The sequence below is a fragment of the Pseudochaenichthys georgianus genome, chromosome 16 (genome assembly GCF_902827115.2).
Source record: "Pseudochaenichthys georgianus chromosome 16, fPseGeo1.2, whole genome shotgun sequence".
Taxonomy (NCBI): Eukaryota; Metazoa; Chordata; class Actinopteri; order Perciformes; family Channichthyidae; genus Pseudochaenichthys; species Pseudochaenichthys georgianus.
In genome coordinates, this window is record NC_047518.2 from 13,359,070 (window position 1) to 13,384,049 (window position 24,980).

Consider the following 24,980-nt stretch of genomic DNA (forward strand, 5'->3'; position numbering starts at 1 on the left):
GAGGAGTGGACCAACATTCCACAGGCCACAATCAACAACCTGATCAACTCTATGCGAAGGAGATGTGTTGCACTGCGTGAGGCAAATGGTGCTCACACCAGATACTGACTGGTTTTCGGACCCCCTCAGACCCCCCCAATAAAGCAAAACTGCACGTTTCAGTGGCCTTTTATTGTGGCCAGCCTAAGGCCCACCTGTGCAATAATCATGCTGTCTAATCAGCATCTTGATATGCCACACCTGTGAGGTGGGATGGATTATCTCGGCAAAGGAGAAGTGCTCACTGTCACAGATTTTTTCAGATTTGTGAACAATATTTGAGAGAAATGGTTATTTTGTGTATATAGAACATGTTTTAGATCTTTGAGTTCATCTCATGAAAAATGGGAGCAAAAACAAAAGTGTTGCGTTTATATTTTTGTTCAGTGTATGTATTCTTTACTGTCGGGTCACTTATTACAAGTTCAGCGAGCTGCACGAGACTGGCGGGCTGTCAGGAGAGGGAGAGGAAAAGAGAGCACCCCGTTTACTTTTCCCATTTTATTATCCAGAATTACTGTAAACTTTTGAATAAAGTAGTTAATCTACTATTTGTAGTTTGTTTAAATGCATTAATTAGGTTTTTTCCCATTAACATAAAATAAATCTCACGTACCCCCTGCAGTACTCCAACGTACCCCTAGGGGTCCGCGTACCCCCATTTGAGAACCACTGATCTACAGCATATGATTAAATTATTATTTTATAAGAGCTCTTTATCTAGTGTTCTATTTTAGCTCCAATGTGACATGCACTCTTGAGGTTATAAACATGGATTAAAGAAATCCTTCTGGAAATCTCTCCTCGTCTTTCTTTCTGTGTGTGTCTAAGCATACAAACCCTCAGCTCCATACACCAGCAGCTGCACCTCTTAAGACCTCAAGAAGTTACTGAAGCCATTGTAAGTGATGCAGATGGAAGTCGGAGGACTCACAGTGGGAATAATATTAGAGGGAGATGAAAAGATAAAAAAGTTTCTCAAAAAAGTCCTTGAATAGATATTTGCTTGAAGCTAAGTGATCTGCGCTTTCAAGTTGCCTTCCTTTTAAGGCCCGGACACACCAAGCCGATTTTGGCCGACGATGGGCGTCGACACGCCCTACTCAGATTGGTGTGTCCCGCACCGTCGTGTCTTTTCAGCCGTGCCGACACCTTTTCGGCCGAAAACCCACCGATTCGACATGTTGAATCGGTGGGCAGTCGGCCAAAGGGAAAGATTGAAAGGCAGAATTCTGGTGCTTGTCGAAAAATAGTCCCACGCTGGGGGAACGAGAACTTTTAAGTTGAACACTACTGGAGAGTTTAATAGAGCCTTTGCTTTCATCCCAAGATGGTTTGATTATGACTGAGCTTTGTAACATTATTTCAAGCCATACCTCAAATGGTTGAATCTATAATAATGAATAAGAAAATATACTTAACCAGCTGTGTCTCCCTCTCCCCTCATACATAAACTCAAGTGTCCCCCCTGGTATTGTGCCTAAATGTAGTGGGCCATAACATCGGTATGGAATTATTCTGCACAAGTTCTACTTGAAACTGAAAACAAACTGTTCTATTGTCAGTTTTCTGAGCCACTATACAAAGGCTTTGAATTGCACTGCAGCATGCCGAACACAAATACAGACTATAATAACACATTTAAATTGAAAGGCTTTATCTGTTGCTACTGTAGATGCAATTTATACTTTTTTACAATGAATTTATGTCATTAATGGCTGCTATTTTACTACTTTCATATGTTCACATATAATATGTTAATCTACTTCTTATTTCTTTTTACTTGTATTGGCAATTTCTCTTTGCTATGACAATGTACATTTCCCCACTGCGGGACTAATACATGATTTTTGAGTGTAGTTAAGGCTTGTTTTTAGCCAAGATGAAGGAAATAATTTGCAACCCCTACAGGCTGGTAAAATGGCGTGGCATAGGCCTGGCGGAGTTTATTATTCTTTAAGTGGTTAGTATTTAGGAAACATTCTATTGTAGGATTTGACCCGCATTACCCTTAATGTAGATTGTGTTACATGAAGGCGTTTTCAAGCTGTGGTGTTTGAGCAGTTTTTGTTCCTTTCGTAGCAAGCTCTGGAGAACAGTGGGCTGAGTGTGGTCCAGCCGCAGAGCGACAACACATCCAGAGAGAACCAGAGCACGGAGGGCAGAACCGGAGAGAGCAGGAGAGTTCAAATTCACGACAAACCATTCAGGGAAAAGAAAAGGAGCATTTTCAAGAAACCCATACAAATGCCAGGTAGGATCGGTATTACACGACATTCACAAAAGCATCTTATCACAATGACAAACTCAAATGAGATTTTGACATAGTGTTGAAGTTCAGTAGGTTTGTAGTTGCCTTTCAGTACAGTTATTAATGAATTCACAACTTGAAACTAAGACATTTTAAGTTAGATAACTAATAAATCAGTTCAGTTATTTATGAATAAATGTGTTAAAAATGTGCAGATAGAGTGAGATCATTTGAAGATGTGTTTGCAATATAAGGGTTTGATGTAATTATAAAAGGAATTTACTGTTTAAGGACTCTTAATTAAGTTATTTTACTAACGTTCAAAAATACAATTTAAACTGTCCTTTTCCTTGGAAGTTATTTGCATATATATGAAGTTCGTGGCATAAATGAAACATCAGTGCGATTAGCAGTATATAAATGAGCTTGCTTTGTATACAAATATAGTATTCATTGATTTATTCATATTAGATGCATTTTATTCATAAATAAAACTTTTTTTAATGTAATATCTATATACATTGTCAGAGATTGTGTTGCAGATTAATTGCGGTTTAATGTTTTCAGGCTAGGTCTATTTCCTCTTCCTGAAAAAGTATTTGTTATCGTCCCTGTTCATTTTCTTACTCTAAAAATCTGTCATTTTATTGACCAACTTTATACTAACTTGGTGATACATCAATGAGAAAGATGATCGATAATATCATCATTTAAAAAGCTTTAAGTTGCAGCCCGAGCTATCGACAGTAAACTATGTCTGCTTCACTCTGCCTTCCCTCCAGGCTCCATCAGGGAGGAGAACGGCGTCCGCTGGCACGGCTGCCCGTACTGCTCCAAGGAGTTCAAGAAGCCCAGCGACCTTGTCCGCCACATCCGCATCCACACTCACGAGAAGCCTTTCAAGTGCAAACAGTGCTTCAGAGCGTTCGCTGTCAAGAGTACCCTCACAGCACACATGAAAACTCACACGGGCGTCAAGGCCTTTGAGTGTCAGTGCTGCCTCAAGTGCTTTTCCACTTCTGGCAGCATGAAGGTACACATGCGTCTGCATACAGGTGAGAAGCAGGTGCACTTCATGAAAGGGTTACACAAGAAGCAAAACTAACAACAATCAACATTTGCACTTTATTGGCTTTGCTGCATCTGAATGACAAATGTAATTTGTATGCACTTAAAGGTAGGGTAGGTAATTTTGGAGAAACCAGCTCGAGTGCGCTAGAATTTGAAAATACACAACTGGAAAAAATCTGCCACTTCCTTACAGAGCCCCTCCTCCAACACGCACGAACGCGCACATGACCAATGAGGGCACGAGATAAGTTTGTGCACAGATGGAAGGCTGACAGGCAGGTAGGCCATCCAGTTATTTTAGCCGGGCCGGCTCAAATGATTGGTTGTGCTTTTTACAGCGCTACGGCTTCCACAGATTTTTTTATGGATTTGTTGTCAAAGCACTTAAGATATTCATTGCTATCGGGATGTTAAGAGCATTCCATGGAATATAACAAAAAGTGTATCTCGAGCCAGTTTCTCAAACTTACCTACCCCACCTTTAAGTAGAAAAGAGGACGTACAACATTTTCAACATAATGTTTCCAGGCAGCCTTTTAACATTTAGTTATCAGCTATATGGTATAATAAATTATGCAGAGAGCGACAAAAGCTGCTAGACCTGTGTACATATATAGTGGTGCTGCTACAGCCAGATCCCTCATTTGCAATTATGTGTTTGCAATTATCCTGAATTTGCCTCTACTTAGCGAGATGGACCTAAACAAGCATCCCCATTGACATGAAATGTCAGCATTAGTGTGGAATAAAAAACTGTATCACTTTAATTATTATGTGCATCTGTGCATTAGTTGTTGTCTATGATTGCTATGTAATGGCACTTTTCTATGTTAGGTGTTTACTTTTGGTCACGTGTTAGCTCTAAGCTAAGACTTTTCTTAATGTTCTCAGCTGTGTTTCTCACTAAGGCTTGTGCGTATACAGTTTGATATCATTGTCACTTTTTCTAGTGCTGTAATTTTTCATAAATATATATTATATATATTGTTTCCTGCTAACTGCAAGGCTTGGGTTTTATATTATTTATCTAGATTTTCTTAGGGATAGCACATTCTAATATATTTAATTGTAGTTTATATCTACATGTCAGGATCAGTCTAATTCTCTAAATACTAATTCTCCAAAAGTGCTTTTTCTTTCTTCCCAGGTGTACGTCCTTTTCCCTGCCCTCACTGTGACAAGATCTTCCGCACATCGGGCCACAGGAAAACACACATTGCGTCTCACTTCAAAAGTTTACAGCAAAAGAAGCACAAGTTTCCTCGCAAAGCCAACAAAGCCAAAGTGTCCAAGAGTAACCTACCTCTGCCCGACATCCCCCTGCAGGAACCCATCCTCATCACTGACTTTGGTAAAAAAACGTTATGTTAACGATTGTGAACAAACTCGCCTTCTACATTGAGATGAAGTGAAACCCATTGTGCAGTTAACAACATTTCTTTTTTCAAATGGAACACATGTTTCTTGTTCACATGTTGCTTAACAGGCCTCATCCCATCCCAAAACCCCCGCTTGGCCTTTCAACAATACCTTGAGGTGGTGGGCAGTGACCGGCCATACAAGTGCCAGTTCTGTAATAAGGCCTACAAGAAATCAAGCCATCTGAAACAGCATACCAGGTAAAGCTCCTTGAATAACATTGTCCAATACAGAATTTATAATTTATAAGTATTTTTTCTAATTCATGTACTGATAGTTGGTACAGTTCAATTGTATTCTGTATATAATATTGAATGATTGCTGTATAAAGATGGCATTTCTTTACTTTGAATACTTTATGTCCCACTTGAAACTACTTATGGTCTCCGTGATGTTATCCTTTTATCATCCCAGGTCTCATACAGGAGAAAGGCCCTACAAGTGTCTGCAGTGCAGTCGGGGTTTTGCCTCCTCGGGAGTCCTCAAGGCTCACATCAGGACCCACTCTGGTTTAAAGGCGTACAAGTGCCTGATGTGCGACACCACATTCACCACCAGCGGCAGCCTGCGACGTCACATGACCACCCACAGTGACCTGCGACCCTACATGTGCCCATACTGCCAGAAGACCTTCAAGTCATCTCCCAACTGCAGGAAGCACATGAAGACACACAGGTTTGGGCTTTCTCTGCACAGTTTTTTATTGCTGTTTGTTCTTTTATACTTTTTTCCCCCCATAGATCTAGGAGCATTCCTTGACAAGGAAGTCCACGTACAACATAATAACACCTCAATATATAAAACTTATGTTCTGCCAAACCAGGTATGAATTGGCCCAGCAGCTGCAGCCCCAGTCATCAGATGACCACTTAGGAGGGGGCACGGTGCACCATGAAATGCAGGTGGAAATAGAGGGAGACTCCCTCCATCAACCACCTGCTACCTCAGAAGAGCAGCAAAGTATGCTGGGACTGGACCAGACAGAGGTCGTGAATGGAAGTCAAGAAGTGACCTTGGAGGTCCCCCTGACTGACCAGACCCTTGTACAAGGAGAAGGTACGCAGACTCCGGGCCAAAGGGCTAGCCAGGAGTGGCACATCCCTGTCTGTATGGACTATCTGTTACCTTGCCTTTTGGAAAACCAAAACGAGTACATAGATGTGCAAAATAACTGTTAAGGGACGCAAAACAACTACAAAGCCATGAAAATGTCAGTTAATTAGGTGCAAAAAACTACTAGGTAGAAATGTAGAAGATGCTAATGACCATAAAGAGATACGAGGCATCTCATGTGGCCGATATAAGCGATTATTTACATGCGAGACATTGTTTTTATGGATAATGACCCGTGGAAGTAAATTGGGTAAACACCACCAAGGTTCAGAAAAATAAGAGAATTATGACCAGAATAATTTAATCGATAGAGTTAAGATGCCATTCCTATCCATCTTAAACCTTGCGAGTTTAAGACTAACCTGCATCTTTTTTTTCTTCTGTTGACAGATTCGTATGTGACCACCCAACATGCTTTGCCTCAAAACATCAGCCAGTTTGAGACACCAGCACTTCCTCAGCCTTCCTTTGACCAGCAAGCTCTAACACAAGGTACAAACTGACATCTCACTGATTTCACTCATGCATGCTTTTCCCCCCAGAGATTACATTTGTAATCTATCATGTCTGTATTGCATGAAAAAAATCAATCAAATATGCGTTTATGAAGGAAAATGAAGTAAAAAACGTGGTTACTTGTGCAACCCAGTGTTTTCATGGTAGCATGAGTGAGATGTCTACATTGAAACAAATGCCATTAAGGAGAACTGTGCATACTGTCATCTCTCATTGTGTAAAGCAAAGGTTTCTGATAGGAAAGCGACTAGACAATGAGCTGTCGAAAGTCCCTTTTCATTCCAGTAATTTCCCCTTAGTTTTTTTCCCATTAAAAGTTAATTGTGCAATGTGCGAAGTTGGCCTCAACAAACGACCTTAATAATAACACTTTTTAATTCAAATTATAATTAGAAAGACATAAAAAATGATTGATGAATTACATTTACTGTCAGTTTCACTCAATAATCAAAGGAGAAAATTACTATACAGTAATACAGTAAAAGCCATTTGTTGTACTCCAGTGCAATGACAATTAAATATATATAATCTAATCTAATCTGAGATAAACAAGAGATATAGAGGGACTTTCCCAGATGTTTTATGTTCTTTCTTCCCTTTCCATTGTGTAACTCTAAATCCAGTGTAGGGCTCTCAAATATATGGTTACTACTTTCACTCAAATGACAAACTCACAGAGTTCCCATCATGCCAACTGACCGTTTTGGCAGCCTGGATTGTGTGGATGAGAGCAGTGGGCATCATCGCACTCTGACAGCAAACATCTGTCTGGCAGATCTAGCCTTCCTGCTCTCTCCTGGGGCTCAACAACCTTGTTATCTGTCCAGAGCAGACCGGGTATTTCATCACTCTCATAATTGCCTCGAGTGCTACCAAATGTTCATGGGCACAAAGCACATGTGCCTGGGCAGGAGGGCTCTTGAGCTGCTAATCCATTTTTAACCCCCGGTTTACCACTGCCTTGTATAAAGTAGTGTTGTCACGATACCAACATTTTGGTTTCGATACCGATACCAAGTCAAGAATTGCGATTCCGATTCTTTTTCGATACTTTTCTTAAAAAAAGGGAAACAGTCTTAAATATAATCAGGGATGCAAACTCATCAGGTATGAAAAAGGTGACAAGGATCCGAGCCCCACGGAATATCGGCTTTAAAATTAGGAATAACAGATGATTTTAGCAGTCAGAACAACTGAAGCAGCAGTGTTACTAAGAACAGAAACCCCAAAGAGTCACATCTAATATAAATATATATAAAAGCATTTATTTTAATTGTGTAGCAGTGAGTTTAACATTTTGGCAGCACTGTTGAGCATTTTGAAAATGTATTTTCATGCCTCTGTGCAAGGCTTAGTCTTTCTATCTTTATAGCCACTGGTGTAAAGTAACTAAGTTCATAAACTCAAGTACTACTTGGGTACAATGTTGTACTTTATTTAAGTATTTCAATGTTTCTTTTGCTACTTTGTACTTCTAATCCACTACAGTTCAGAGGTACATGGTGTACTTTTCCTCCACTACATGTATTTAATCCCTTTAGTTACTTCACAGATGTGGATGAATGATGTGAAATATAATCAAGTGTTAAATCAGACTTTAGTTCCACCTGGAGTAAATCCACCAGCTACCCTGCAGTCTACAAAGTCATTCAAACTAGCTGCACCTTTACCAGCTTTGAGAACACTTTCATGATCAATCATTATAAAACACATCATATATATTATTCTGAAATGGACCAATCTGCACAATGACTACTTTTACTGTCGCTACTTTAATACTTTTACTTGAGGAACATTTTGAATGCAGTACTTTTACTGTAACAGAGTATTCCTACAGTACACTCTGGTGCTTCTAGTACAATACCTGAGTACTTCTACTTTTACTGTCGCTACTTTTACTATATTTTGATGATAATACTTTTGTACTTTTATTTGAGGAACATTTTGATTGCAGGATTGTTCCTACATTCTGGTACTTCTACTTTAACTCAAGTACAAGACCTGGGTACTTCTACTTTTACTCAAGTACAAGATATATACTTATACCACCTCCGTTTATAGCCTATGAAAACAACTAATAGAAAACGAAGGCTAAAGCTAACGTTAGCAGATTGCTAGTTAAGTTTGCTCAACGATAATATTGCGACAGAAACACTTTTCAGTGCACATCACGCTCTGCCGCTCCGACAGGGAGCTCTGCTCTGGACACCTGAACGGCCCGTTCACAGACCTCTGGCGTCTTTTTTGTCAACAAGCCGAGGCGCAGCGGCAGTTGCACTCCCACTTGCAGCCACGCTTCTCGTTTTCTCACATGCTCTGGCAGCTAGCGCGTGGCCGCGTGCACGAGAGAGGGGAGGGACTTAGAACGTGCTTGAGAGGAGCGGGACTGCAGGCACGGCTGCAGTGCAGGGAGTGGAAGCAGAGCGCTGAACACACACGGCTCTTATTAAAACGGCGCTTTTTCACGGGAGTACTTTCCCCCGTCATTCTTAAAGTACCGATACTAATGAAACGGAGGAATCGTACCGTTTTTAACGGCAGGGTATCGCGGTACCTTTCAAGTATCGGTACACCGTGCAACACTAGTATAAAGCATTAGTATGTAGTTTGTATGTATGGAAGCCTTTAGGAGACATTATTAAAATGTACATTTATACTTGAAAATCCACATTTTGTTCCATAGTACCATCATCATTTCTTAAAATGAATGTGTTAGTTGAGTTATAAATAAAATGCAATAATCCTATTAGCATTTTTAAATACTTATATTGGCGTTCTATGACAATAATGAAATGTACATTTAAAAAGCTGTTTAACTCTTAATGTTCTTAGGGTTCAACATTATAATGTTGAATCAATTTGAATATTAAAATGCAGTGTCATTAATGCAGCTGTTTTTTTTTTATTTTTGCATAGAAAGAAATGGTCACGATTTGAAATGCAGTTTTCTAAGCATTGGTTAAGATTACATTTGAAAACGCAATCTCATAAAGCAATTTCAATTTAATTTACTATGGTCATAAAAGGCCCATTTGAAAAGGAAATTGTATCTTTGCATTTTGTTTTCATCTACTTTAACAATGCATACCTATGTTGAAGATTATACTTTTGTGGAGTTTCCTTTTAATTTTCAAGTCTACATTATCATTTCAAGAAAGTCCCCTTCCATAGTTTGTGGCCTAATTGGTTATTTCAACCCCTTGGGGTGCATCGTGTCTAGTATTCACATATGTGGAATTGCAAAGTTTAAAAGCTAAACACTTTTGAATTATTATTTGCCATTTGCCATTTTATTCGTCAATCAATTCTTCTTTGAGATGTGATGAATAGCTGAAGATACTGATTTCTCGTTGTCTTCTCCCCTCAGGCTTCACCATCACTGAATCTAGCTACAGTCAGGCCCATTTCTCCAGCGTCCAGCAGCTGCAGGACTCCAGCACCCTGGAGTCCCAGGCCCTGTCCTCCAGCTATCACCCCCCCAACCTGCTCCACGTTTCCAGTGCTGAAGTGGTGAGTCCTGGGACTATACCCAATAAGCCCTTACACTCACCTGGACTTAGAAAGCTGATTAGTAGCTGAGCAGTACACAACTATTGATAAAGACATGTTGGACTTATTTGTTTGTATGCATGCTTCATTAGGACAAGAAGATGAATACCACTCTCATATATGTGGGTTAAGTACACTACTGGAGATGGGGATTAATTAGCCTAGCTTAGCATACAAACTTGCAACTGGGAAAAAGTGCACCCGGTTCTCTCAAATGATTAAAAATACGCCTTAATAATGAAATACCCCCTGAAATGGTTTAATTGTTTCTCAATGTAATGTGCATTCATATTCTGGTTCACCTAGCTAAAACTGACCAAACTTCAACTCCAACTTAATATATTTAATTTATATTTGAGTGTTGTATGTTTTGTAATAATGGACCAAGAGTCTCTTTAAATAAAGATGATGATGATGATTCTAAACTGCATACAGGTAGGATTTCCCAAAATGTTGAAATAACCCTTTGAAGACATATCTTAAGCAGACATGAGACAGTTGGAACTAATAATGCCTCCTAAATATATGTATTTCTGCAATAAGGTGATTTTGTTGATTTATCTTGTGAAATCTAGACAAATGGACTTCTTCAGCAGAGCACTCAGGATGAGCTTCAGCTGAGCACTGAAACACAGGACTACCAGGATGACAGCGAGGACAACAGCAAGAGAGCCTACAGGTTTACTTCTGACTTACTTCTTGCTAAAACCTCTTTACATTTCTACTCCCAACCTTTTGTAAAAGCAACAGTAAGGAGAAAAAGATAAAAAGAGATTCCTCTGCCATCTATGCCCACCTTCATTTCTCAACGGAACTGTTATCTTATTTGCTTACAGATTCTTTAGAATACATATACATTACATTATTAAACTGCGATCCTTAGGTCTTAAGCCAGTGATATAATTGCTTTCACTACGCATATGCATGATGTCTGCTTGCGTCTGATCGGAGCGTTGGTTTTTACATCCTCAGAAATGAACACTACAGATAATCACACATAATCTGTAGTGCATTATGGTGATGTGACAGGATCAGGGGTCAGTAGGCACATCATCAACGACAACAATGGGAGACATTTTGGAAGAAATGCTAATGCTAATCAAAAAAGCTGTTGACAGTATGATAAATAACATTTTATAATTTGACATAAAGGATGTAAAATGTAAGCAAAGTTTGGGGGAAATGGAATGTGGGCGGCGCCGATAGTGTGTTTTCCCCACCAGTCACAGGATAAGGTACCTTACTTAGGCATTTTATTTTTGTATCAATCCCCAGTTCACTGAGACACATTTTTCGCAAAATAATACTTTATGTTTATTGTTTAAATCATGCAAAACTGGAAGTTATGCAAGGTACAAGTTTTCTGGTGTCATTCAGTGGAATCCTCCAGTAAGACATATTCATCCGCATCTATGTGGACATTTCTGCTTAGGATTCCAGCTTTCATGTGAACCCGTGGTTAAAAAAGCAAGCTTATGTCCAGCATTTACTGCGCCATTGAAGAACACTCTGTGACTTTGCGGAATCTGCTTCTGCTCTGTTCTTGCCTGATGGATTCTGGTTGTACTGAAAAGAGAATCTCTGCCTATTCTGATCGTGTTTACGCTTCCCTCAGAGTCCCCTGATTCTCACAGATCCTAAAACCTCCTTATGCCTTGATGCTGTCTTTCCTACGTGATGCAACCATGCCATGCAAAAGTACCTGGTTTTCACCAAAGCGCTTGCCATTCAGGCCCAAAGAGTTCAATTATGTCTCTCCAAACCGGAACATATTTTTCAACATGCTCTCAGACTACTTTGAGAGCAGTTCAGTAAACACCAGGTTACTCAGGAGAGGCACTCATTCCACCATTTAACCCTGATTGCACTGCAATTGTATTCTGTCCGACAGGTCCCAAATCTGGACATAGAATCTGCTTGTCTGTTCTTTTATTTTTGTACCTTTGTCACGACCAAACAATCCTTTTTTCTAGTTGGTTGGCATTTTCTAATCATATTCGTCATTGATATCAAAACTGCAGAATGTCTACACATCTTTCGTTTCCACTGCACCTTGGCCATTACAATCTTTAATACAAGTTTGGCTTATTTGAAGGGACTTGCAGTATTCTTGCTGTTATGTATCTTCATGGTTAATTGCACTTATTGTGAGTTGCTTTGGATAGAAGCACCGTCTAATGTAAAGTTATATTATAGCTCAAATACCTGTGATCATTGGTCACAGCCGCTACAATCTAGCAGCTCTTGGTTGCACAGGTCACCTTTAGCTCTCTTAAGAGATGGGTGATGTCATTTGTGTACTTCATTATAACTAAGTACTTTTACTGTACTTACAGTAAACAGAATTCTAGGGTATCATGAGTATTTTCTGCTGTTTTATACTATATTTGAGTTTGTTTATCTGAACACCTTGTTTCTCTTGTGCATTAAGAACACTTGGAGCATGATTTAACAATAAATAGGTTATATATACAGTATAAAATACCACGTAATGTCCGCCCTCCCATGCCACCCTGGCATGACCTCATGTAAAATGTTCTAGAACCGCCACTGCCCAGGGATACACATTCAGGTTTGCCAAGGTATCGGGCCGAACCTACTCAAAGCTTTTGTCAAAAGTAGAAACCAATTTGGCTTAAAAAAGAACCTAGTCCTCTGTATCATCCATCATTTTCCTTGCAGTCAGGATTTATCTCTTTTAATAAGAAGGGACCTTGGAGACAAAGCGTAAAGAATTTAAATCATTCTCCCAGACTGTTTTTCTCTGTGACATCAGCTTAAAGCTGCATTCACATGACCAAATGTCTCATCTGACTCTACAGACTACTTAGCTGTTCTGGTCTCTCTGTTCATCATTACATTTCGTCTGAATTCAACAACAATAATGGGCCTTTCTTTTGCTCTTGTCAGGTGCAATTGGTGTAATAAGGGCTTCAAAAAGTCAAGCCATCTGAAGCAGCACGTGCGCTCCCACACCGGGGAGAAACCCTACAGATGTAATCTCTGTGGGCGAGCCTTTGTATCAGCCGGAGTGCTAAAGTCCCACCTCAACACGCACACAGGTAAGCTTAGCAACGACCTCCTAAATTAATTAGCTTTTAAAAACCCAAAGCCTTTGTAGGTCATTGCCCCCATTAAATATGTCCTATTCCATTGCATTTAATAAATGTGTTCATCAAATGATTAAGATGCCAGGGGTACATTGTGATTTATTTGTATTACCTTATCTCCCAAAACCTGGTCATGCATTGTATTCACACCACGATTACAAATTACTTAGTAATTCAAGATATTTAAAACAAAGGGGGGTAAATACCCATGGTGCCATGGGAACAAAATAGGCTTATGAGTAAAATGATTTATGAAGTATCTCAATTTCTTAACCCTCACATCACATATAAATGAATATGAAATGAAATTGATTTCTCTTTTCTACATTGCACCCAACTTACACTGTTATCCTACCACCATTATGACACCCTTATAACAACCTTCTGTTACCCATGTAAGACCCATATCACACACATGTAACACCTATACAACATCGTAATTACACTGTTGTTACACCCGCATTACATCCGTATTACACTCTTTTTACACCTATATTACAGTGTTATTAGACTCATATTACAGCGTATTTACATTGTTAATTACACCCAATTACCACATGGACACAGCCTTTCAAATGACTGTATCTCCACGATACTACTAAAACCATCCTGAGTCCGGGATGAGAATAAATTACAACATGTAATTTATGTAATTCAAAGCAGGAATAGGTGTTTTAGGGACTTGGAGCAAGACCAACAAATTAATTGGCAGTATCACAAAAATATATGGAAAGTTTTAGTAATACCTTATTCTTTAGTGAAATGGTATAAAATGTTTCAAATGCAACGTCCTGAAACCCCTGCCTCTCCTCTCTCGCTGACAGGAGTGAAGCCCTTTAAGTGTAATGTCTGCGACGCCTCATTCACCACCAACGGCAGCCTGAACCGCCACATGATCATCCACATCAAGTCTTTCAAATGCTCCGTGTGTGACGACAACTTCAGGACCAGCCTGCTGTGTAAAAAGCATATGAAGAAGGAACACGCTGTGGAGGATCAGAGTAAGGAGGCCGATTACATCCCATTACTTAGAAATGCTGTTTGAAAAGTTTGAAAACAAAATATTCTAAAAAGATGAAACTTAAGGGGAAATGCTAAAATGCTAACAGATCGATTGTTGTATTTCAAATATTTGAAAGAAGCTGTTTTGTACATCACTGTATAGAAAGTTTACATTTCCCTTTGCCGAATTCTCTCAGTCATGCGTCTGGATGGAGAAGACATTGAGGAAGAGGAGGAGGAGGAAGAAGAAGAAGAAGAGGATGAGGACGGGGAGCTGAAGTTAAAGAGGAAGGGTTTAGAAATCATCACATTCACCGAGGAGCAGACGGCCGAGCTGGCGAAAGATCCCGGCGAGGAGGCCTCGGTGTCGGAGCGGATCCTCGCCCAGTCGGCTGCGGAGAGGGATCGCATCAGCGAGATCAAAGACAAGGCCGTGGAGCTGGAGACAGAACCAAAGTTTGCGAACTGCTGCAATTTCTGCCCCAAGAGCTTCAAGAAGCCCAGTGACCTCGTTAGGTAAATATCACTCCTGTTTATTGGTCTTTAGGAGAAACATGTCCGATTCTCACGTTCTCATCATGAAGCAAAAATTAAATGGAATGAAAGCGCTACGTATTTTAAAACCATTGCTTTAAATTGGGTCTCTCAGGGTCAGGGGTTGGCAACCATTCTCTCGGAGCTGATCGCCCGACATCAATTAACACTTATTTTCATCCAAATATGTAATATAATGTATATTTCATTGATATTATTTGGAATAGTTTTCTTGTCCCACAAATTAATTTATTAAACTATATTTCATTTTTGTCTTATTTTATTCCACCTATATTAGTCCTTCTCGCTGTACATGATACTATAAAACTACTCGGATGTCATTTATGTCAATCTAGCTTTTCCCCCACACCCTTAGGCTATACTTTTAACATTAATGTAGCCGTATAAATAACATATAAACCTCCTTGATCAAAGGTCAGTATGTTTTCCAAATTCCCCATTCAATTTGCACGTGCAATTATGTGTCAGACTTCTTGATTAAAGTGTGAAATGACAGACATCAGAAACACAATATATGTTTAAAATCTCTAGAAGCTGGCCCATGTTTTTGAAAGTGATTTTTGGCTGTTGTTTTGACAAACAAGTGAGGCACATTTATTATTTAAGTTTTGATATTTGGAGTCACAGTGCATTTGCAATTTTTTGCAAGCTCGTGTTACAACGGCACTGGGCACCAAAGGCATGAGATGGAAGAGTGCTCTTGGGCAGAAAACCCTGTCAATGCTTGATTGTGTGCTGTCTTTTTTCACACTAAATCTCTCATGTGTCCTCTTTCAAATGTACCTATGTTGATCTGCTTCAATTTCTAGGCATATTCGGATCCACACGGGAGAAAGACCTTACAAGTGTGATGAATGTGGGAAGAGTTTTACAGTGAAATCTACCCTGGACTGCCACGTGAAGACACATACAGGTTCATGTTTGATCACTATATTTGGTTGCTTATTGATGTTGAGGTTACAATTGTTAAGGGGGATTCTACTGTTAGTGCAATTTTTGAAACATTGGGGTATTTGGATTAGTGTCTTTTAAACAAGGTTTAAAACAACTTTATTATTATTATTGATTAGTTTTTTAGCTGTAGGAAGAGAGGAAGAAGAAAAAGTTTACAAGAACTCCCTGACCTGATTGCAGACTCTTTAGGCGCTTTCCTTGAAATTTCAAAGCTGTTTGATATTTTAGGACGGTTATATCACTGCCTTCTTACAAAATCCAAAATTCACAGAGAATAGAAGTAGAAGAACCCACAAGTAACTTTCACTTTTTTTACTTTATCTTTGCAGGTCAGAAACTATTCAGCTGTCACATGTGCAACACCTCCTTCTCTACAAAGGGCAGCTTGAAGGTGCATATGCGCCTCCACACAGGCTCCAAGCCCTTCAAATGTCCCTTCTGTGAACTACGATTCAGAACTTCAGGCCACCGCAAAACCCACATCCAGTGCCATTTCCGTCCAAGCCTAGAAAGTCGCAGATCCAAGCGGTCTGCCTTGTCCTCTGGTCATGGTCAAGACCCAGGGACTGGGCAGGCTCTGGGGCAGGGCCTGAGCCAGCAGTCAGCCGCTTTAGATGCTCTTCAACCTGTGGGTCTGCTGCAAACTGGCAACTCTGACCCCAACATGTACCTCCCTGCCAGCCAAGTCCTGACAGGGCAATTTGACCAGAATCTACTGCAACAGGGACTGGTGGGACAGGCCATTTTACCTGCCTCTATGTCAGGTAAGCCCTTTGAAAGGATCGCACAGAACAAGAAATACAATGAAATTAAAGAAGCTATTAAGAATGTTCTAAACAATCGTATAATAGACATCATTTTGTTAAGTAGACTGCAGTCATTGTTATTTGCAGGATGGCAATCTTTGGGCTCTGGTTTATCATGAGCCAGTGACATGATGTTGTAACCATATATTTTAATTGTAATAGGATTCATATCATGTCATGTTCCTATATTTTGCCTTGGACCATTAGCTGCATGTCTTATGACCTTTGACCTTATAAATTGCAAATGCCAGATTCGTATAGCTAAGGTACAGCTATACTGCTAACCTTAGCTTAGGTTACAGTTCGCTAGTTGGCCACCCCTGCCATGCATTGCGCTTGGCTAGTACAAATAAATGATTAGTTATGAGCTTTGCTTTGTTAGTATAATGAATCACTTGTTAAGTAATTTCGCTGGCCAACTAACATCAACTCAGAAAGTGTGGTGCTAGCGATAATGTTAGCTAACAAGTAAGCTTAATCTACCCAGCTAGCTGCACAACCTTGCATAGATTGTTTTGTAACCTTAACTGATAAGGTAATTTGCTAATGGAAAGCTTACTAATTTACCAACAGGTACCCAAGAGTGTGGATAAATTAGTTTATGTCCACTCAAGACAGTATTTTGCTACATTAGCTCGAACCGTGGGTTAGAGAGGCGTCCCGAGTCTCCTACATTGAAATTAGCCTACAGGCTATATAGGCAACCAAGAAAGTTCGGAATCTGTTTAAATATGATCAAATATTGGCAACACAAAGCGATTGACAACTATACATTGTTAAATATAGTACTTTACATAACCATGCAGAGTTGTAGATATGAACACCAAATGCATCGTTTTACTGCAATAGTTAAGAGCAGAGTAAGAAGAAGTAGTCTGGAAATCAGCGGTCTGTTTTTTTACAGAGCAAACCATGGTCTGCAGGCATAATTTCGTGGGGATAGAATGACCCAACACCATAAAAGTGGCGTCACTGAATTGTATTAGTCACTGTGTGTAATGGATAACCCAACAACACATTTGATTGACATTTAGCACTTACTCTGATCGTAATGTCACGCTGATGATACCAAGGTGTGTGCGTGTAGATGAAACGCTTTACTTGAAATGCTTGCTTTGTAATCATTTTCCATTTGCTCCGGCCAAGATGAATGACATGGCCAGTGTTGGGAGATGAAAGGTGCTTTATCACTTTCAGTGTAACAATTTGTCTCCAATCAAATCTACTATTTGATCATTTTGAACACAAATCAATTTTTCACAATATCATAAACATCCTCCAAAGAGGATATAAAGATGTTTATATTCATCTTAGCTGCATTTATTGAGGCAGATAAAATATCCATGCTATAAGAATAACAACATTCAAGTACAGTACTTAGGGTTTTGAAACATGAGTTCACATTATAAGTCTGTCTTCTTTGTGAGTGTGTGTGTGTGTGTGTGTGTGTGTGTGTGTGTGTGTGTGTGTGTGTGTGTGTGTGTGTGTGTGTGTGTGCGCATGTGTGCGTGTGTGTGTGTAGCTGCAGGAGACCTGACGGTGTCCCTCCCAGATGGCCTCACCACGCTGGATGGCATCCACCTGCAACTGACTCCTGCCAACCTGGTGTGCCCCAACGTGCAGATCTCTGGCATTGACGCCAGCAACATCAACAACATCACACTACAGGTTACACACAAATACTACTGAATAAAATATGTAATTTTCCATGTGGGTCATCCCCTTGATGCTTAGGAAGATGTTATACATTAATGTTGATTGAGAACATTTTACCCTGCAGATATTTCCTATTGAGGGGAATCAAATATCTCAGAGGAGCAACTATGAGTAGTAGTCTCCTTGTCATAGAATTTTTCTAAAATACATGCTTTTATGAACCAAAAATAAATTGTGTAATGGTTAATAGTTACATAATATTTATAAAGAAACAGTTTATAGATCAGAAACGTTTTAAGTACATTGATATTCTATGGACACATCCTGCCTCATTATTCTTACTTTAGTTTTTAATTAATCAAAATGGAATTTACTGCATGATTTCATTTGAGTGCTAAACTACTTTTAATTATACGCCTTCTACATCAGTTGTAATATAAAGTCTGTGGCTTATTCCCCCAGTAACATCGGCAGGCTTTTAAACCTTGCCTTTTCTTAATTTACTTTAAATGAGCCGAGCACAATTTTAGCAGTCGATTTGGGGCGCATATCATTTTGTACCAACCATTTCATTAATTACCTAGTGTTTGGACTTGTTTATTCATCAGCTATAATTTTTGGCTCGAGTATTTGTTCATTCCTGCAATCCCAAATGAGCACCAAATAAGATTCAACAGAGCTTCTTTACATAAAGCCCATGATGAGTTGTCCATTTGGCTGTAAAAGTAATACAAAATGTAGTATTGACACACCTGATGTGCACACTAGGGTTCCAATCCAATTAGTTTTTTTATGGCTAGCTGAATCTTGATATTGGATTCCTTGTCAGATAGTGTTGTTTCTCATGGGCTCCATCTACATTTTTTCTCATCAGAAACTTGAGGCAAGGGGGGGGGGGGGGAATGCTGGTTAATTCTCTAAAGCTGAAACAATTTCTACCCTCATGCCTTAAAGGGGCCCTTTTATACTTTTCTTTCATGTGTCATATAGGTTTTGTGTGGTTTTTTGTCAAATGGCTGCAAAGGCTAACATCCCAAAGTTCCCTCCAGAGGGAGTTCCCCCACACACTCCCCCACACACTCCCCCCCCCCTGCCTGAAAACCCTCCATAGGACTCCTTTGTGTACTTCTGTAACATAGTGACATCAATATGTAACACTCACACTTCTATTGGCTAGCGCTCCAACACAACGTTCATAATAGGCTAATGGGCAGGACCTCTCTAAGCGGTTGACCAATCACAACAGAGCCGGCCAGCTAACCAATCAGAGCAGACTGGACTCTGTTTTCAGACAAAGGGTGAAAAGAGGTGCTGCAGCACAGGCAGTTTGAGAAAAATAAAGATATTTTTAAACATTAAAGCATGGAGACATGTCACAGTAGAGGCACAACATACAAATGTGAAACTCAAAATCAACATAGTACAAAGCACAAATACTGTCTTTAGCAAGCAATCTAACATTGGCAGTACTTGAGATTGTTGGGTACTATTTAGAACACAGAGTAGTGAGTAGTGGTGCACTTAACGGCCACATTGAGTATTAAACAACACTACACACAACTACAGTACAACTTTTTTGTACAAACTGTTTTCCAGAGGAAGAGAATTTAGTTTTTCTCACTTGCCTCATGCCTTCCGTACAAACATTCACCCTAGAAAAGATTCAAAGTACCCTCCCTAAAAATATATATGCATAGTAGGGGTCAGAAGAAGTATGCAGGCTAAGCATTTTATTACACATTTTCATCTTCATTCTTGGAGTATGTTTCAGTTGTGAAAAAATATCAAAGGGAGGAAACTTAACTTAATAACCCCGAAACAGTTTTCAAAAAGCAACCCTCTTGTGTTTTCGCTGTGTCTGTTTGATATACATTTCTACATGCTACTCTGTTCGCTTTCCATCTGATCTAAAGTAATACTTTCTATTTCAGATCGACCATGCCCTCCTGCAGCAGACCTTTCAACAAGGCGGTCTCCTCTCTCAACCCCTGAGTGTTGACGCAAGCCTCATCTCCCACTCTGGCAGCCAGCTCATGTCCACTTCCGACCCCTCGGTGTCTGCCAATGTGGTCCTCCACCCACTAACCAGCCTGGCCCTGCAGCCCTCCACCCTCACACAGGCCATCCTCTCTGAGCATGATGCTACAGGTTTGTTTGGCAGCCTGGAAACAGAACAAGAAGCTCTCTGTTAGGACCTGTATAACTGACCTTGTTATGGTTTCTACAGGTTCTCAGGACCTTAGCCATGTCATAAGCAGCTCAGGGCTGGTATCCGGAGGCCCCGGCGGTCAGGAGATCACGCTGACCATCAACAACTCCAGCCTGTCTCAAGCCCTGGCACAGGTTCATGCCCACGCTTCAGCTTCCAGCTCCAGCAATGCAGCAGGAAACCCTCAGGAGATCATGCTCACCATATCAGGTATGGTAAAAAAACATTCTGTGTTCAGTAAGCTAGTGCAGAAACATGCTATCCATAACAAACCAACAGATGAGATAGAAATCCCTTTGAGGTGTAATGCATTTATTGATTTCCTCACTCAGGCCATACTCTTGCACGCAGGAGAGACATAAAGCAGGCGCAATAATAACTCACAGGCGATAGATTCACTTTGAAGCAGCTTCCCAGATCAGATTAAAAGCAACAATGTTATGGGTTATGAGCAATAGAGGCTCCTCACAACCCAATTTCTTCCTGTACATCATCTCTAGTACAAAGCCTCTCGTATATCAGCCGGGGAAATACATTGTATCCACAGCGTTGAGATTAGTTGTGGCTGTAAATTTTTTTCTGAGCCTCTCCAAGGTCACTGTAGATCATTTCCTGCCAGCATGATGGTACAGTCAGAGTATTTCCTCTCAGTTATTACTTGGACTGTGTTTCATTCAGCATTCTGATACAGTGGGGCAAAAAAGTATTTAGTCAGCCACCAATTGTGCAAGTTCTCCCACTTAAAAAGATGAGAGAGGCCTATAATTTTCATCCTAGGTACACTTCAACTATGAGAGACAGAATGGGGGGAAAGAATCCAGGAAATCACATTGTAGGATTTTTAATGAATTAATTGGTAAATTCCTCGGTAAAATAAGTATTTGGTCACCTACAAACAAACAAGATTCCTGGCTCTCACAGACCTGTAACTTCTTCTTTAAGAGCCTCCTCTGTCCTCCACTCGTTAACTGTATTAATGGCACTTGTTTGAACTCGTTATCAGTATAAAAGACACCTGTCCACAACCTCAATCAGTCACACTCCAAACTCCACTATGGCCAAGACCAAAGAGCTGTCAAAGGACACCAGACACAAAATTGTAGACCTGCACCAGGCTGGGAAGACTGAATCTGCAATAGTAAGCTGCTTGGTGTGAAGAAATCAACTGTGGACCAATTATTAGAAAATGGAAGACATACAAGACCACTGATAATCTCCCTCGATCTGGGGCTCCACGCAAGATCTCACCCCGTGGGGTCAAAATGATCACAAGAACGGTGAGCAAAAATCCCAGAACCACACGGGGGGACCTAGTCAATGACCTGCAGAGAGCTGGGACCAACGTAACAAAGGCTACCATCAGTAACACACTACGCCGCCAGGGACTCAAATACTGCAGTGCCAGACGTGTCCCCCTGCTTAAGCCAGTACATGTCCAGGCCCGTCTGAAGTTTGCTAGAGAGCATTTAGATGATCCAGAAGAGGATTGGGAGAATGTCATATGGTCAGATGAAACCAAAATAGAACTTTTTGGTAAAAACTCAACGAGACGTGTTTGGAGGAGAAAGAATGCTGAGTTGCATCCAAAGAACACCATACCTACTGTGAAACATGGGGGTGGAAACATCATGCTTTGGGGCTGTTTTTCTGCAAAGGGACCAGGACGACTGATCCGTGTACAGGAAAGAATGAATGGGGCCATGTATCGTGAGATTTTGAGTGACAACCTCCTTCCATCAGCAAGGGCATTGAAGATGAAACGTGGCTGGGTCTTTCAGCATGACAATGATCCCAAACACACCGCCCGGGCAACGAAGGAGTGGCTTCGTAAGAAGCATTTCAAGGTCCTGGAGTGGCCTAGCCAGTCTCCAGATCTCAACCCCATAGAAAATCTTTGGAGGGAGTTGAAAGTCTGTGTTGCCCAGCGACAGCCCCAGAACATCACTGTTCTAGAGGAGATCTGCATGGAGGAATGGGCCAAAATACCAGCAACAGTGTGTGAAAACCTTGTGAAGACTTACAGAAAACGTTTGACCTCTGTCATTGCCAACAAAGGGTATATAACAAAGTATTGAGATGAACTTTTGTTATTGAACAAATACTTATTTTCCACCATAATTTGCAAATAAATTCTTTAAAAATCAGACAGTGATTTTCTGGATTTTTTTTTTCTCATTTTGTCTCTCATCGTTGAGGTATACCTAGGATGACAATTACAGGCCTCTCTCATCTTTTTAAGTGGGAGAACTTGCACAATTGGTGGCTGACTAAATACTTTTTTGCCCCACTGTATATGTACTGGATTGGGTTCAAAGATTAAGGAGATAGCAAACCATTGTTATATATAGCATTATTTTTTTTTCCTTCCTTTTTTTTTCCCTGTATGAAAACAAGGAGGGGAGCGTTTTTTCAGCACATTGAGGCAGTGGAAAAGTAGATCACAATGCATGCATTGTGATCTTCTTTTCCACTGCATTTTATGTGCTGAAAAAAACGCAAAATGTTTCATGTGCTTTTCCCTCTGTATTAGAAATGTCTGTTTTTTTATCATCTGTGAGAACTGTACTTAACAACAATGATCTTCTTCCACAAATGTACTGTAAAAAAACCACATCCTATCCTAACCTGATATAAGAAAAAAATACTAAAACATTTTCTTCTCCGTATGTATGCAGGCCAGGATCTGCTCCCCCAACACAGCCACTCTAATGGAGTGGAGATGAACGGCAGCATCAGGCTCTCATCACCACTCGGCAGCCAGCCCAACAGCACAACCCTGACTATCATCAATGAACACCTCCTACCTCAGATCCCCGCCAACTCTGGAATGGCAGGTTAGGACCTCTACATGTTTGTCATGTGATTAGGTGTAACTACATCTCAACTTAGTTAATTAGTCAGTGTATCAAAGGACTTCATTTTCTGATAGTAGGTTTCAATGGTAACATAAGTTGCCGGTGCTAACAGGACTGGTAGGCTTCCAATAACACACAAATTGATAAGGCTTTTTTTATCAAAACCTTCAGTAAAATTGTAACAGACTTGCTTTTTTATTGTTTTCTTCCCTTTTGTCCCTATCTTGGAATTCACTGTCAACCATTCACCATGCACCATCCCTTCTATGCTGTTGCTTGTATTATTTTGCCATTGCAATTACATACACACAAGGAAACAAACAATAGCTACTTCCATGAGCGTAAATAAACATAGTGACAATGTACATCGATTGCTGTTAAGGAGTTTTGTACTCTGCAAATGCATTAATATAATAATAATAATAATAATAATAATAATAAACATTTTGATGGGATGATAGAAGCTGATATAGGGTTGGCCAGTTTTTGGTTTAGTTTCTGTGCTTGCATTTTTAAAACAATGTGCAACACCATCTCCCTTATAATGAATCAGGAGTGAAATATGCCTGCCACTACCTGAAGAATTTTGCTTCGTCCCAGGGGTATATTAATTAAGTTATAATTTAATGTAATTACCTTCTGATGGCATCCCTTCCCTTCAAATATGATACTTCATCTCCTCAAGGCAACATTTGTTTGATATGACTACAAAGAAACCAATCTATTTTAGTCCACTTTGTTCCACAAACTTTCACTCCTCTTTGAGTTTTATAAATGCCCACAAATCCATCTTTGACCTGCATCAAGCCATCGTTAGTGACCTGCTCTACTCACTCATAACACCACTTGACTCAGGGACACCCCTTTAAGTCAGAAACATGGCAACAAAATAGGAGATTCCCTGCTAGCTGTTATCACCAAGATAAGCCACTTGAGCAGAAATGGTTCAATTGTACCCCAGTGAGAGGACATCTTTGTGTATTTACCCCTATTGCAATCGCCCCCAGTCTCCAGTCCAATCTTGCTGGATTGAAAAACAAACAATGGATTGCAATAGCCCAAGTACTGCTAACCTTATAAATCTAATTCAGCACAAGCCTTTTCTGTCTGTCAGATATTACAGGTGAAGAGTAGAGATCACAGAATCTGTCGCTGCTTCAACTACAAAGGACATATGACCACTGAACGAGTGTTTGTAGTCCGCAATAGGAGCATGAATAGCACCAATATAAGGGTAACTGTAGTCCAAGTCCTCAGGTTCAAAATGAGCTTCTCTTGCCTCCAGCACTAGTGATAGATCCCAGAATAATACTAAAGCATTGATGGAGAAGCTCAAACAGTCTCCGGATTAATGCCCTTTTGATGAAATGGCATGGTGTGACCTCCCATTGTGGAGTCATCAAAGTGTATGTCAGAAGCTGAAATAACTTCAGGTTATTCAAGGTTCAGTAAGGCTCGTCCTGGTCCGCACATTTCACAGAAATGTCACAACCGCTTAAATGGAAAATGTACACAAAATGTCAGATTAAAAGTTAATTCAGTGATTCTGTATTGGTACTTAAACTTTACTTTTCACATATTTACGGCTGTTGCTTCGCTTGTAAAGCTTTCTAACTTATACGCAACAGCTGTATACAATTGTGGTACATTTACCACTTGAAATTCATATTGATTTTCATAACATTTCTGGGTATATTTAGTTAACACAGTAACGAGACAAAAAGTCCTCTCATTTCTAGCTGGCAAGCGTCGATTTTGTCAGCCAAACACCCTACTTTTGGCCAGCACCAGTGTTCGCAAGCTAACTAATTGACACTAACAATTAAGTTAGCTAACCTCTCTAGTTAATCATTTATGTGAACTGTTTTTGTATTT

General features: G+C 40.1%; 1 protein-coding gene across 1 annotated transcript in view; it reads left to right on the forward strand.

Annotated features, from left to right (window-relative positions):
* Nucleotides 1-24,980, forward strand: part of LOC117460632 (zinc finger protein 236-like) — a 64,969-nt gene that overhangs the window by 24,757 nt on the left and 15,232 nt on the right. Inside the window, exons 9-26 of the mRNA XM_071206047.1 lie at nucleotides 2,122-2,293; nucleotides 3,073-3,345; nucleotides 4,509-4,712; nucleotides 4,848-4,980; nucleotides 5,195-5,455; nucleotides 5,604-5,836; nucleotides 6,284-6,385; nucleotides 9,777-9,919; nucleotides 10,534-10,637; nucleotides 12,869-13,020; nucleotides 13,893-14,069; nucleotides 14,268-14,586; nucleotides 15,435-15,538; nucleotides 15,909-16,343; nucleotides 17,908-18,053; nucleotides 19,973-20,189; nucleotides 20,269-20,460; nucleotides 22,926-23,084. Of these exons, the coding sequence (XP_071062148.1) occupies nucleotides 2,122-2,293; nucleotides 3,073-3,345; nucleotides 4,509-4,712; nucleotides 4,848-4,980; nucleotides 5,195-5,455; nucleotides 5,604-5,836; nucleotides 6,284-6,385; nucleotides 9,777-9,919; nucleotides 10,534-10,637; nucleotides 12,869-13,020; nucleotides 13,893-14,069; nucleotides 14,268-14,586; nucleotides 15,435-15,538; nucleotides 15,909-16,343; nucleotides 17,908-18,053; nucleotides 19,973-20,189; nucleotides 20,269-20,460; nucleotides 22,926-23,084 (3,526 nt within the window). The remainder of the gene's footprint in view (nucleotides 1-2,121; nucleotides 2,294-3,072; nucleotides 3,346-4,508; nucleotides 4,713-4,847; nucleotides 4,981-5,194; nucleotides 5,456-5,603; nucleotides 5,837-6,283; nucleotides 6,386-9,776; nucleotides 9,920-10,533; nucleotides 10,638-12,868; nucleotides 13,021-13,892; nucleotides 14,070-14,267; nucleotides 14,587-15,434; nucleotides 15,539-15,908; nucleotides 16,344-17,907; nucleotides 18,054-19,972; nucleotides 20,190-20,268; nucleotides 20,461-22,925; nucleotides 23,085-24,980) is intronic.